At 35.2% G+C, this 15,545-nt stretch overlaps 1 protein-coding gene across 1 annotated transcript in view; it reads right to left on the bottom strand.

Moving 5' to 3' along the window:
• The window catches only part of SLC26A8 (solute carrier family 26 member 8), a 71,250-nt gene that overhangs the window by 17,499 nt on the left and 38,206 nt on the right, over positions 1 to 15,545 (bottom strand). Inside the window, exons 8-9 of the mRNA XM_039856148.1 lie at positions 3,412 to 3,559; positions 2,455 to 2,568 (exon numbers count right to left, since the gene is read on the bottom strand). Of these exons, the coding sequence (XP_039712082.1) occupies positions 2,455 to 2,568; positions 3,412 to 3,559 (262 nt within the window). The remainder of the gene's footprint in view (positions 1 to 2,454; positions 2,569 to 3,411; positions 3,560 to 15,545) is intronic.

Raw genomic sequence — 15,545 nt, 5'->3', positions numbered from 1 at the left:
CCATCTGACCTGCTGACTCCAAAATCTTGGCTTTCTCTACTATCCCATCTGCTTCCTCTAAAAAAAACACAACACATTTCTTCTTTTATAATTTTTTTCTTTTCTTTCTTTTATAACAACTAATTTTGTAAACAGTTCTTGAGCATGGGGAGAAGGCAAGAAGGCCAGTTCTTAGAAAGCAGAGAATAAGGAAAGGAAACCACTCATGGGGAAGAGGAAAGCACAGTGGTCAGAAGTAAATGAGCAGGAAGATGGAGTGGGGGACAGTCCGAATGGGCCTGGGGCTCTCCACATCCCCTCTGTTCAGGCCCAGGCCATAGCTGGAAGGGCCAATAGGTTTTGCTGTAACCAATGAAGAGAAGTGGGTTATAGATCAGGAAAAATTAAAAAGAAATCCAGACACATATACACAGCTTATATTTATGACAGACCAAAAACAAACAAACAAACAGACAGACAAACAAACAAACAAACAAACAAATAAATAAAATAAGGTGGCCCTTGGTGGCAGGTCACGTCTGAGAGGTTTAGAGCCAGACCCCTAGCTTCTCTTTCTTTTAGTCTTAAGGAACTTTGAAGAAGCAAGTGTGTTCTCAGGCAGAGTGAATCAAAAGTCCTAGAGTGAAAAGGTGGAGAGAGCACCCACGGCTGTGGGATGAAGAAGGCTGTATGAGTCTTAGAGGCCTTTGCCGGTCCAGATCAGAAGCTCAGAGTAGAGGCTGGGTAGCTCCAATATGTAGGGCTAGGGTCCAGCAGCACTCTCTCCTTGAACTAGTGATTTGCATGGGGCAAATCAGGGTCTCACGGAAGGGCTTACCAGCATCCCTAGAAGGGTCACTGCACTGCAGAGAGAGAGATGTCATTGGTAGAGGAGTATGTTACACAAGAGAATAATGCAGCAACAGAAAACAGAATGAGAGCCATAGGCTGGCTGTCTTTGAGGCAGGCACTTTGTCCAACAGGCTGAAGGCAACTCAGAGGCTGAACTGAAGCCCTTCTTCCTTCCTTCCATCTATACATAACCTAGCTCTCTTTCAATAATACATGAAAGTCTCACTTCATCATTCTCCTTCTTACAATATTTATGGCAGTTTTTATTTACTGTACTTATTCTGCACTTAATTTTACTTGCACTGTGATTTAGTTTTTTCCAACTGTGTGCATCTTTTCTCCTCAAATTTATGTTACGCTTATACATTGAATGAACAAAGTGAGTTGTCAAAAGTTAGTGGGAATTAATATCCAGAATTGCTATTTCCATTTCTTTTCATAAAACTCTCTCATTCTGACTTCAAAGCTTTTTCACTAGTGCTTAGGACATTCTTAAAGAATAGTGGAAAAGAGCTACACCTTAAAGGCCAGTGTGTCTGGCAGAAGCTCTATGGCAATAAAACTCAGTCCACATAGAATGATATCATATGGTCTGACTCTAGACCCATGCTTTTGTTCTCACCTTCTGACTTTTATTAGCTTTCACCTTATATTTCACCAAATTTAGCCATGGACTGTGACACTTTATCTTTCCCCATTAAACTTTAGTGTCCATTCTCCCAACACTTCAGTTTCTGACCTTGGCTATACCTTCCTACCATGCTTCTGCAGCCTAAGCTTGTCTTTGACCTCTGTTGCTGTTTCTCTGCCTTCTGAACTCTGACCTGTTCCCTGGCCTTACTCTAGTTTCAGTTTTGATAGTTCTTTGACATTTAATCAGACTACATAGTTGAGATGGAACACCCCTCACATTGTAACGTAGTATCATTTAGTCGGTCTAAAACTCATGAACATTGGACTCATGACTGCAAGTAGACAAGGAGGTTTGCCTTTAGAGCCTGCCTTCTCAATTGTCATTTGCCTCTTATCTCTCCCCTTCCACCTACCCATACATTTAGTTTACTAATTCAGAATACCTGAAGTGAGTCTGACCTAGATAATTTTCTCTCATACATAGGTAGAATGGTCATAAATCCCCTAGGCTTAACTAGACATAGATCTTACTCTCTGTCATGAAAGCATCTTGCTATGCCCTTTGAGGAAGCAAGGACATTTTCTAGTTTGGCTGCCAGGTTGAAGAGAGTTGTGTTATTGCTTTCCCAGTCTAGGACTGAGAATATATAGCCCATATGAAAAAATGAGTAGGTATGCTACATAGAAAATGGTTTTTTGTGAGCTAATATATAGAAACCTGTCACACAGAACAACATTTCTATAGTAAATGACTTTCAAGTTCCATATTGACAAATTGCTTTTAAGACAAAATATAAGCAAAAATTAAGACAAGCATGAAATCCAAATTCTTCCAAGAGATCTTCCTCAATAAGCACAATGTTAAACAGCAACATAATTAAGCTAATATAATCCCTTACTATGACTATATATATATATATACACGTGTGTGTTTGTGTGAATAGAGATAAATATGTTTATACGTTAGACAATGGTTCTATTTCAACACACCTGTTGTCTTCCTCCAGATTTATCCTGGATAATAGTCCTGATAACAGCACCGGTAAACACACAAGATTTGAAAAATGAACTGACGACATTGCAAAGGCCGATGGCTATTAAATCCTACAAAGAAATGGCAAACAATTTAGGCCCACTATTTGTTGAAGAATGCTGATTTACATTTTCACTAAAGGTATACTGTCTATTTCTTGTGTATTAAGATAGGGTTGTTTATATCACTTGAAATAATACTGAAATTTTCTTAGAAAGAACAAAAGGATGGCAAATCTGATTTCTAGATTTCGTTGAATCTTCACTTTAGCTAGTGATCATAAGGAAAGCACGTTTCAAAATGAGTTAACGAGACTTTTGCAAGATCAGTAGGACTTAGAATGACAGAGAGGAACACAGTACTCTTTCTCTCCCTTCCTTCTATACTATCCTAAAGTCAAAGTGGGACACCTCTTACTTCCACATTTCCCTTTTGAGTCCTAGAAAAAGGACCAAACTCAGAATAGTTGGAGATCTTCCAAAAATAAAAAAAAGGCAAAAACTATTTCTGGGAGACCAACTTAATTATATTAGTAGCCTGGTTTTGATATTCCATATCATTTCTTACTGTACCTCAGAATGTGGTTGACTTCTAAGGACTTAGTGGAAAGGAAGATAAAATTAAGAGGAGAGGAACTCCGCTAGCTTACCAACATGGTACCGTGTGTTATCTTCTTGCACTCACTCCTATACCATATCTGTTCTAGGGGAATAACACTCACATTAATTCAAGAGGGTTCAGAGTTAAGTGTGCCACACTTCTCAAAAATCCTTTGGTAATAATTATAGTTTTGATAATGGTCCAAGTGATTCTCTGGTTACAGGAGAATCCAGTCTTCACATTAGCAGGAGGCTCAGATGAGAGAGCACAGACTTAAAGGTCAGAGGAAGTAATAGAAAGACCTGTCCTCTCACCTGGTTGGAATTGACATCATAGTTATGGAAACTGGCCATCTTCTTGCCCAGAAATATGAGCAGTGAGGAGCTTACAAAAGCTAAGGAGAAGGCTTCTAAAACAACGTCCGAAAGAAAGTTCAAATCTGGTGTATCAGGAAACAGGAAGCTAGAATAAAATGGTAGAATTATTCTTGGAGAGCAGGATCATTTATTGGCACCTCCCCCACTCCCTCCTTATCATAAAGGGTAGGCTGACCCTTAAAAAAAAAAACAATAAGAGATAAGAAGAACAATTGAGGCAGTAGCCTGCCAAAACTGCCAGCAAACCAAGCCAAGTTACAACAGCCATTGAGAGAGCATGCTCTGCTATATTCCAGTTAAGGTTTCTGCCATGTAGCAATGGTAACAAATAGGACACACAAAACCACAAAGATTGATGGAAAATGGTTTATATACACGATTTGAGACATACCAGTGGGTAAACAACAGGCAGATATCACATCTAAGATGGTTTAAAGCTAAAAAGCTCAGTGAATTCCCTTCTATTTACACAAACCTTTCAGGGTGTAATTTTAGTCATTGTCCTTTATACAAATTATTTCCAATTTTATCCACACCTTCCCACCTGTAGTTTTTTTCTTCCAGTTTTTGTTATTGCGGTAAAATACACATAACGTGAAATTTACTATCATCCATTTTAAGTGTACAGTTCAGTAGAATTCAATATATTCATAACGTGCAACCATCACAATCATCAGCTCCATAACTCTTTTCATATTGTAAAACTGAAACTCTATACTCATTACCCAATAATTCTTTATTTCCCCCTTTCCCAGCCCTGGCTACCATGATTCTACTTTTTTTCTTGATGATTTTGACTGCTCTAAGGACTTCATATGTGGAATCATACAGTATGTTTCTTTTAGTGACTGGCTTCTTTCACCTAGCACAATGTCCTCAAGGTTCATCCATGTTGCAGTATATGTCAGAATTTCCTTCCTTTTTAAGGCTGAATAATGTTTTATTATGTATATACCACATTTTGCTTATCCATTCATCCACTTATGGTTTCTTCCACTAAAATTTTAGCTGTTGGGAATAATGCTGCTATGAACATGGGTGCACAAATACCTTGAGACCCTGCTTTCAGTTTTAGGGGGTATATATATCCAGAAGTAGAATTGATATATCATATGGTAATTCTATTTTTAATTTTTTGAGGAACTGCCATACTGCTTTCCACTTACAGTGCATGAGGATTCCATTTTCCTCACCCACATTCTCTCCAATACTTGTTATTTTTATTTTTATAGCAGCCATCCTGATAGGTATGAGGCGGTATCTCATTGTAGTTTTGGTTTGCATTTCCCAAATGACTAGTGATACTGAGCATCTTATCATGTGCTTATTGCTCATTTGTATATCTTCTTTGGAAAAATGTCTGTTCAAGTCCTTTCCCAATTTTTTGAGTCAGATTGTTTCTTTGTTGTTGGTTATTAGGCATTATCTATATGTTTTGGATATTAATCCTTTATCAGATATATTTTCTCCTATTCTGTGGGTTACCCTTTTATTCTATTGATAGCGTCTTTTGATTCACAAAAGTTTTTAATTTTCATGAAGTCTAATTTGCCTATTTTCTTTTGTTGCCTATGCCTTTGGTATCATATTCAAGAAATCATTGCCAAATCTAATGTCATGAAGATTTGCCCTATGTTTTCTTCTAGTTTAGGTCTTACATTTAGGCCTTTGATCCATTTTGAGATCATTTTTGTATACAGTGTTAGCAAGAGTCCAACTTCATTCTTTTGCATGTGGATATCTAGTTTTCCCAGCATCACTGAAAAAATTGTCCTTTTCCCATTGAATACTCTTGGCATCCTTGTCATTGGACCATATATGCAAAGGTTTATTTCTGGGCTGTCCATGCCATTCCATTGGTCTATATGTCAGTTTTTATACTGGTACCACACTGTTTTGATTACTTGAAGCTTTGCAGTAAGTTTTGAAATTTGGAAATGTAAGTCCTCCAACTTTGCTCAACTTTTTCAGGATTGCTTTGGCTCTTCCAGACTCCTTGATATTCTATATGAATTTTAGGATTTTTTTTTCCTGCAAAACACCTCATGGGGATTTTGATAGGGATTGAATTGAATCTGCTGATTGCTTTGGGTAGTATTGATATCATAACAATATTAAGTCTTCCAATCCATGAACGTGAGATGTATTTCCATTTATTTACATCTTCTTTAATTTTTTTCACCAATGTTGTGTAGCTCTCATTGTATAAATCTTTTACCTCCTTGGTTAATTCCTAAGTATTTTATTCTTTTTGATGCTTTTATAAATGGAGTTGTTGTAATAATTTCCTTTTCAGATTGTCCACTCTTAGTGTATAAAAAAGCTACTCTTTTTTTGTGTTGACTTTGTATCCTGCTACTTTGCTGTATTCATGTATTGGTTTTAACAGTTTTTTTCTTGTGTAATCTTTAGGGTTTCTGCATGTAAATTCATATCATCTATAAACAGAGATAATTTTACTTCTTCCTTTCCAATTTGGAAGGCTTTTATTTCTTTTTTCATGCTTAATTGCTCTGGCTAGAATTTCCAGTACTATGTTGAATAGAAGTGTTGAAAGTGGGTAACCTTGTTCCCGATTTTAGAGGAAAAGCATTCAGTCTTTCAACATTTAGTGTGATGTTTGCTGTAGATTTTTCATATATGGCTTTTTAAATTTAAAGTCTATTTTGTCTGATATCCACTCCTGTTATCTTTAGGTTCCGATTTACATGGAATACCTTTACTCATCCTTTTGTTTTCAATCTATTTGTGTCTTTGGATCTAAAGTATGTCTCTTGCAGACAGCATATAGTTAGATCATGTGTTTTATCCAACTGACAATCTCTGTCTTTTGGTTGGAGAGTTTAATACGTTTACATTTAAAGTAATTACAGATAAGAAGGAAATTACGTCTGTAATTTTGGTATTTGTTTTCTAGCTTTATTTGTCCTTCATTTCCTGCATTAATTTTTTTCATGTTTAGTTGATTTTTTGTAATGAAATGGTTAAATTCCTTTCTAATTTTCTTTTGTGTGTATTATATAGCTATTTTCTTTGTTGTTACCATGGGAATTACATGGAATCCTCTAGTTATAACACTCTAATTTGAATTTATACTTCAATAACATACAAAAACTCTGCTCTTCTATAGTTCTGTCCTTATCCCTTTTGATTGTTGATGTCACAAAATTACATCTTTATACCTTGTGGGCCCCAAAACATAAGTCTTTTAAATGCATCAGTCTCTTAAATTATGTAGAAACAAAATGTGGTGTTACCATTGTTACAACAATAGTAGCTTTTATAATTGCCCTATATTTACTTGTATTGAGATATTTATTTCTTCATACAGCTCCCAGTTATTGTCTTGTTCCTTTTATTTTACCTTGCAGGACACCCTTGAGTATTTCTTGCAGGGCAGGTCTAGTAGTAATGAACTCCCTCAGCTTTTGTTTATCTGGGAATATCTTAATTTCTCCTTCACTTTTGAAGGACAGTTTTGCTGGATATAGGATTCTTGGTTGGCAATTTTTTTTCTTTTAGCACTTTGACTATGTTGACCCATTGCTTTCTGGCCTCTAAAGTTTCTGACAAGAAATCTGCTCATTATTTTATGGAGGAGCCCTTGTGTGTGATGAGTCACTTGTCTCCTGCTACTCTCAAGATTCTCTCTTTGTCTTTTGAAAGTTTGATTATAATGTGTTACCACATTATAATGATAAACTCTTTGAATTCATCTTACTAGGAATTTGTTGAGCTTCTTAGATGTTTATATTCATGTCTTTCATTAAACTTGGGAAGTTTTCAGCCATTATTTCTTCAAATGCCCTCTCCACCCCTTTCTCTCTCTCTCCTCCTTCTAAGACTCCCATGATGTGTATGTTAGTGTGCTTAATGGTGTCCCATAGGCTCCTTAGGCACTGTTGATTTTTCTCCAGTTGTTTGTCTTTCTGTTCCTCAGACTCAATAATAATTTCCATTATCCTATTTTCAAGTTCACTGATTCTTTTTTCTGACTGCTCAACTCTGCCAACAAATACCTCTACAGACTTGTGTTGCTTAACGATGGGGATACAGTCTGAGAAATGCAACATTAGGCAATTTCATCATTGCATAAACATTATAGACTGCGCTTACACAAACCTAGATGGTATAGCCTACCACACACCTAGGCTATATGGTATAGCCTATAGCTCCTAGGCTACAAAACTGTACAGCATGTTACTATACTGGGTACTGTAGGCAACTGTAACACAATGATAAATATTTGTGTATCTAAATATATCTAAACATAGAAAATATACAGTAAGAATATGATATAAAAGATAAAAAATGTAGACCTGTATAGGGCACTTACCATGAGTGTAGCTTATAGGACTGAAGATTGCTCTGGGTGAGTCAGTGAGTGAGTGGTAAGTGAATGCAAAGGCCTAGGATATTACTGTATACCACTGTAAACTTTATAAACACTGTACACTTAGGCTACACTAAATTTATAAAAAATAATTTTTTTAAATAATAAATTAACAGCTTACTATAACATTTTTACTTTATAAACTTAAAGTTTTTAAAAACTTTTTGACTCTTTTGTAATAACACTTAGCTTAAAACACAAACACATTATACAGCTATACAAAAATATTTTCTTTCTTTATATCCTTATTCTATAAATTTTCTATTTTTAAATTTTCAAAAATTTTTTTTGCTTTTCAAACTTTTTTGTTAAAAACAAAGACACAAACACACATATTAGCTTAGGCCTACATAGGGTAAAAATCATCAATATCACTGTCTTCCACCTCCACATCTTGTCCCACTGGAAGGTCTTCAGGAGCAATAACACATGGAGCTGTCATCTCCTATGATAATGCCTTCTGGGATATCTCATGGAAGACCTGCCTGAAGTTCTTCTTAAGAGATGTCACTCTTTTCAGAAATATGTTTGTTAATTTTTTTCATCATAGTTTGCTTGTAAGCAGTTAATGCACCTCGAACATTTATCTCTACTAATGAAAACCTTTTAGTGTTGGGTTCCAGATTTTCAAACTTTTTAAGGAGCTTGTTGATGTCTGCAAAAGCTTCTGCTAAACCCTTCACTGTGAATTTTCTTGCAGGTGCTTCTTTTTCTTCTCTCGCAGTTTCCTTTTCTCTTGCCTTTTCTTCAGCTATGCATTCCTGTTCCAGTTCCAACAACTTCTCGTTAGTCAGTTCCTCAGGAACTGCCTCTACAAGCTCCTCAGTGTCATCCTCATCCACACCATGTTAAAGTTGTTTTCCATCTCAACCACAGCTTTGTTGATTTTTGCAACCTCCTCATCATTGGCAAATACTTTCAAATCATGGAAAAAATCTCTTGAGTATCTTCTTTCAGATGCCATTCATACACCCCTTGGTGACATCACTCCAAGCCCAAGCAAAGTTTCTGATGCAGTTATAGATATTGTAATCCCTCCAAAATTACACCAGTGTTTTCCTTAGTCGCAGCAATAGCCTGAGCAAAGGTCCTCCTCAGGTAGTAGGCCTTAAAAGCTATTATAACTCCTTGATCCATTGGTTGAATTAAAGAGGTGATGTTTGGAGGGAGAAATACCATGATGATATTGGGATGAAGATCATCAATAAAAGGAGGAGCACTGTCAACAATAAGCGAAATCTTGAAAGGTATGTTATTGTCCAAACAGTACTTCTCCATTGCGCTGGCAGAGCAATTCAAAAGAGCATCTTGGAAGAGAAGTTGGGTCACCCATGATTTATTGCTCTTGCAGTACACTGGCAAAGTGGGCTTATTGACATGCTTGAAGGCCCTGGTGTTCTCACTGAGCCAGATCAAACAAGGTTTTAATTTGTAGCCTGCAAAATCACCCCCAAACAAGACTGTTATCTTGTCTTTAAAAGTCTTGAAACCTGGAATTGACTTGTCCTCCAGGCATCCATTTACAGAATAGGGACCTTTCATCCATACTGAATATTTGTTCTGGCAAGTAATTTTCCTCCACAATCAGCTAGAGTTTCCAAAAATTCTTCAGCTGCCTTTATACCAGCATTCACAGATTTACCACTCACTTTCACATTATATAATGAATCTTGAATGATTTAAAACACCCAGAGCTAGCAGTAAATGCAACACTGTTGTCAGGTCCAGTCTTTTCTTTCAACATCACAAACAAACTTTTTGCTTTGGCTATGATTGTCATGGTGCTGAGGGGGATATGGTTCTGTGTCTGGTCTTCAATCCAGGTAATTAGAAGTTCTCCATGTCTGAAATAGGCCCTTCTCAAATTTTCATTAGTTTTATTGCCTTTGATGAAGCAGATCCTTTAACAGCTTCTATCATTTTGTTCTTGCTTTTCAAGATCATAGCTATGGTGGAATGAAACATATCTGACTGGTGAGCAATTACCATCACTCGTTTCCTACCTTTGTAGTCTTTAATCACTTATAATTCTGTTTCCAGGCCAATCATTCAACATGGCCTCTTATTGGCTACATTAACAGTGGATTTTGTATGCTTAGAGGCTACAATGAACAAAATAACACAAGATTAAATCAAGCACAAGAGAAAATGATGCAACCAGAGACATGGTAAACACAAGATGTGTGAGGCTGCTGCTGGCGTAACACAGCATACTGTTTTATAGCAAACTTTTTAAATATAAGTAGAAAGATTAGACTCTAAAATAACAACAATTAAGTATAGTATAGTAAATACATAAACCAGTAACAGAGTCATTTATTATCATTATCAAGTTTTATGTACTCTACATAATTATATATGCTACAGTTTCATGTGACTGACAGTGCAGTAGGTTAGTTTATACCAGTATCACCACAAACACGTGAATAATGTATTGCACTCTGATGTTAGGATGGCTACGATGTCACTAGGCCATAGGAATTTTTCAGCTCCATTATAATCTTATGGGGCCACTGTCTTATATGTGGTCCATTGTTGACTGAAACATCATTATGTGGCACATAACTATAGTGAATTCTTCATTTCAGTTATTGCACTTCACGGCCCTAAACTTTTCTTTTAGGTTAAGGTTTTCTATGTCTTGTTCGATATTTTCAATTTGTTCCTTTTGATCACTTTCACCCATTTCACTGCTCCTTACCTGCCCCCCCGCCACTAGCAACCAATTTGTTCTCTGCATCTATGAGCTTGGTTGTTTTTTTTTTTAGATTCCATATATAAGTGAGATTATACAGTATTTATCTTTCTCTGTCTGATTTATTTCACTTAGCGTAAGGTCCATCCATATTGCAAGTGGAAAATTTCTTTCTTTCTATGGCTGAATAATATTCCATTATGTACATGTACCATATTTTCTTTATCCACCTATCAGTGAACACTTAGGATGCTTTCTCACCAGGTGGCCCTGGAGGTGCACAGGCTGTGGCTGAACTTGGCCTGCAGCTAGACCCCTCCCAGGACTGTGCCACTGGCCCCACAGGGCACTTACTACATAAAACCACTCTACTAAGTCCAGGAGACTTGGGAGCCCTACCTAATACATAGAAACAGACACAAGGAGGCAGCCAAAATGGGGAAACAAAGAAACAAATGAAAGAACAGAACAAAACTCCAGAAAAAGAACTCGAGGAAAGGAGACAAACAATCTACCAGATGCAGAGTTCAAAACACTGCTTATAAGGATGCTCAATGAACTTAGGGGAAGAGTAGATGAACTCAGTGAGAATATTAACAAAGAGATTTAAAAAACATAAAAATGGAAATGAAAAACATAAAAGAGAACCAGTCAGAAATGAAGAATACAATATATGAGATGAAGAGTACATTAGAGGGACTCAACAGAGTGGATGAAGCAGAGAATTGAATCACCAATATAGAGGATAGGGTAGTGGAGGACAGCAACAAGAAAAAAGAATCCATAAAAATGAAAATAGTTTAAGGAGCCTCTGGGACACCAGCAAGTTTAACAACATTGATATCAGAGGGGTTCCAGAAGTAGAAGAGAGAGAGCAAGAAATTGAAAACCTACTTGATGAAATAATGACTGAAAATTTCCTTAAGCTAGCATAGGAAATAGACATATAAGACCAAGAAGTACAGAGTCCCAAACAAGATGAACTCAAAGAGGCCCACAACAAGATACGTTATAATTGCAATGGCAAAGGTTAAATACAAAGAGAGAATCCTAAAAACAGCAAGAGAAAAGCAGTTAGTTACCTATAAGGGAGCTCCCATAAGACTGTCAACCGATTTCTCAGCAGAAACTTTGCAAGCCAGAGGGCTTGGCACAAAATATTCAAAATGATGAAAACCTAGGATCTACAACCAAGATTACTCTACACAGCAAAGCTGTCATTTAGAATCAGGATAGATAAAGAGCTTCTCAGACAAGAAAAAGCTAAAGGAGTTCATCGCCACCAAGGCAGTATTACAGGAAATGTTGGAGGGACTACTTTAAGAAGAAGAAGAAAAAAAATGTATCAAAAATATGAATAAAGAATGGGAATAACTATATATCTATCAATAAGTACTTCAAATGAAAAAGAATTAGATGCTCCAATCAAAAGGTAGGGTGGCTGAATGGTTAAGAAAACACAACCCTTACATAGGCTGCCTACAAGACTCACTTTATATTAAAAGACGCACAGACAGAAACTAAAGGGATGGAAAAAGATATTTCATGATGGACCTAGAGGGTATCTTGCTGAGTGGAGTAAGTCAAATAAAGACAAATGTCATATGATGTACATGTGGAATCTAAAGAACAAAATAAACGACAACCGAAAAAAAAACCAGAAACAAACTCATAGATACAGAGAATATTTTGAGGGTTACCAGATGGGAAGAAAGTTGGGGGAATCAGTGAAAAAGGGGGAGGGGATTAAGAAGTACAAATTGGTAGTTACAAAATAGTCATAGAAATATAAAGTACAGCATAAAGAATATATCCAATAATATTGTAATAACTAGGTACAGTATCAGAAGGGTACTAGATTTTTCAGGGTGATCACTTTGTTATACAGATGTCTAATCACTATGTTGTACACTTGAAAGTAAAATAATATTGTATGCCAACTATAAGTGAAAAATAAAATTATTGAAAAAATCGAATTGTTTGTTTTTTGATATTGAGTTGTATGAGTTCTTTATATATATAGGATGTTAATACCTTATCAGATATATGATTTGCAAATATTTTCTCTCATTTGGTAGGCTGCCTTTTCATTTTTTTTTTTTATGTATCCTTTGCTGTGCAGAAGCTTTTTAATTTGATGTAGTTTCACTTGCTTGATTTTGCTTTTGCTGTCTTTGCTTTTGGAGTCAGATCCAAAAAATCACTGTCAAGACCAATGTCAAGGAGCTTGCTGCCTGTTTTCTCCAGGAGTTTTATGGTTTTAGGTCTTAAGTTTAAGTCTTTAATCCATTTTGAGTTAATTTTTGTGTATGGTGTAAAATAGTGGTTCAGTCTCATTCTTTTGCATGTGGCTATCTAGTGTTTCCAACACCATTTGGTAGAGACTTTTCATTGTATATTCTTGGATCCGTTGTATATACTTGGATCTCTGTTGTAAATTAATTCATCATATACACATGTGCTTATTTCCATGCTTTTTATTATGTTCCTTTGATCTATGTGTCTGTTTTTATTCTGATACCATACTGTTTTGATTATTATAGCTTTGTAATATAGTTTGAAATCAGGACATGTGATGCCTCCAGCTTTGTTCTTCTTTCTCGAGATTGCTTTGGTTACTCGGGGTGTTTTGTGATTTTATACAAATTTTAGGACTGTTTCTTCTAGTTCTATGAAACCTGACATTGGAATTTTGATAGGGATTGCACTGAAAAGTAGATTGCTTTTGCATATGGACATTTTAATAATATTAATTCTTCCAGTCCATGAGCATGGACTATTTTTTTTATTTGTGTCTTCAATTTTTTCATCAATGTCTTATAGTTTTCAGTTTACAGGTCTTTTATCTCCTTGATTAAATTTATTCTTAGATATTTTATTCTTTTTGATGTAGTTATAAATGAGATTGTTTTCTTAATTTCTCTTTCTGATAGTTTGTTATTAATTGCCGCTCTTTGTGATGTTAGCACATAATATGCTAGTAACCCTTAATGGTGGTATTCTAATTTTATAATTCCTTCTCCCTTTATTGACTGTAATACGTCTATAAAGTGAAATGTCTTTTTATTAACTATTTGGATACCAAAAGCAGTTCTTATAGGAAAGGCATGATAAATATTTGATTTGTTTCTTTTATTTAACAATTTTCAAAATAATTAGCTGGTTCTTTAGCATTTTCCAAGGGTAAAAAAAGAAATTTATTTTTTTAGAGTTTTTATGTATTCGTGGATTTAAGCATATTTTATGTGTTTGGCCAGTAGGAGCAACAAAGTAATATATAGAGTCAATCTCTATCAAAATCCCAATGGCCACTTTTGCAAAAATGGAAAAGTTGATTCTAAAATTTATATGGAATTCCAAAGACCCTGAATGGCCAAAAACAATCTTGAAAAATAAGAATAAAGTTGGTGGACTCACACTTCTCCATTTTAAAACTTACATCAAAGCTACAATAATTCAAAGTGACAGAGGGATACACATATAGATCAATGGAATAGAATTGAGAGTTCAGACCAAACATTGACCAAACATTTACGGTCAATTGATTTTCAACAAGGGTGACAAGATCATTCAATTGGGAAAGAAGTCTCTTCATCAAATGGTTCTAGGACAACTGGATATTCAAATGTAAAAGAATAAAGTTGGACCCCTGTTTTACAACATATATAACAATGAATTCAAAATGGATCAAAGACCTAAATGTAAGATGTAAAACTATAAAACTCTTGGAAAAAAACATAGGGGTAAATCTTCATGACGTTGGATTAGGCAATGGTTTCTTAGATATAACACCAAAAACACAAGTGACAAAAGAAAAACTAAATTGAACTTCATCAAAATTTAAAAATTTTGTGCTTCAAAGGATCTATCAAGAAAGTGAAGAACAACACATTGGATGGATGAAAATACTTGCAAATTCTATATCTAATAAAGATGTGGTGTTCAGAATATATATCGAACTCCTACAATTCAACAAAAAAAAGACAAATAACCCAATTAAAAATAGCCAAATGATGTGAATATACATTTCTCCATAAAGGATATATAAATGACCAATAAGCACATGAAAAGATGCTCAACATCATTAGTTACTAGGGAAATGCAAATCAAAGCCAGGGCAATATACACTTCATACTTACTAAGAGGGTAGTAATCATAATCATAATCATTATAATAATAGAAAATAACAAGTGTTGATGTGGAGAAATTGGAACCCTATGCATTGATGATGGGAATATAAAATGATGCAGTCACTGTGGAAAATAGTTTGTTAGTTCCTCAACAAGTTAAACATAGAATTACCATTTGATCCAGCAAATGCACTCCTAGGCACACATGCAAAAGAATGAAAACAGGTGCTCAAAGAAAAACTTCTACATGAATTTTTGTAGTAGCACTGTTCATAATAACCAATAGTTATTGGAAATAACTGAAATGTCCATTAGCTGGTAAATGGATTAACAAAAAGTCGTATAGCCATATAATGGAATATTATTCAGCCATAAATAGGAATGATCCATGGTAGAACATGGATGAATCTTGAAAAATTATGCTAAGTGAAAAGAAGACAGAGTCAAAAGACCACGTATTGTTTGATTCCATTTATATGAAATATCCAGAATAGGCAAATCTACAGAGACAGAAAGTAGATTAGTGGTAGCCAAGGGCTTTGGATTGGGGCAATTGGGAGTGCTAATGGGTACAGGACTACATTTGGATGATAAAATATTTTAAAATTAGATAGTGGTGATGGTCACACAACTTTGAGAATATACTAAAATCTACTAACTTGTACACTTTAAAATGGTGAATTTTATGGCATGTGAATTATATATCAATAAACAAGATTAGAGACTATTATAAATAACTTTTTATATTATTATAAATACATTTGAAAACTTAGATTAGATAGAAGTAGTATATGAATCACCAAAACTAATTAAGTACTTTTTTATTTTTAAAATCTTTTTAAAAAGTATCTTA

The sequence above is a fragment of the Pteropus medius genome, unplaced genomic scaffold (genome assembly GCF_902729225.1).
Source record: "Pteropus medius unplaced genomic scaffold, Ma_sr-lr_union100, whole genome shotgun sequence".
Taxonomy (NCBI): Eukaryota; Metazoa; Chordata; class Mammalia; order Chiroptera; family Pteropodidae; genus Pteropus; species Pteropus medius.
This window is presented reverse-complemented; position numbering and strand designations above follow the sequence as displayed.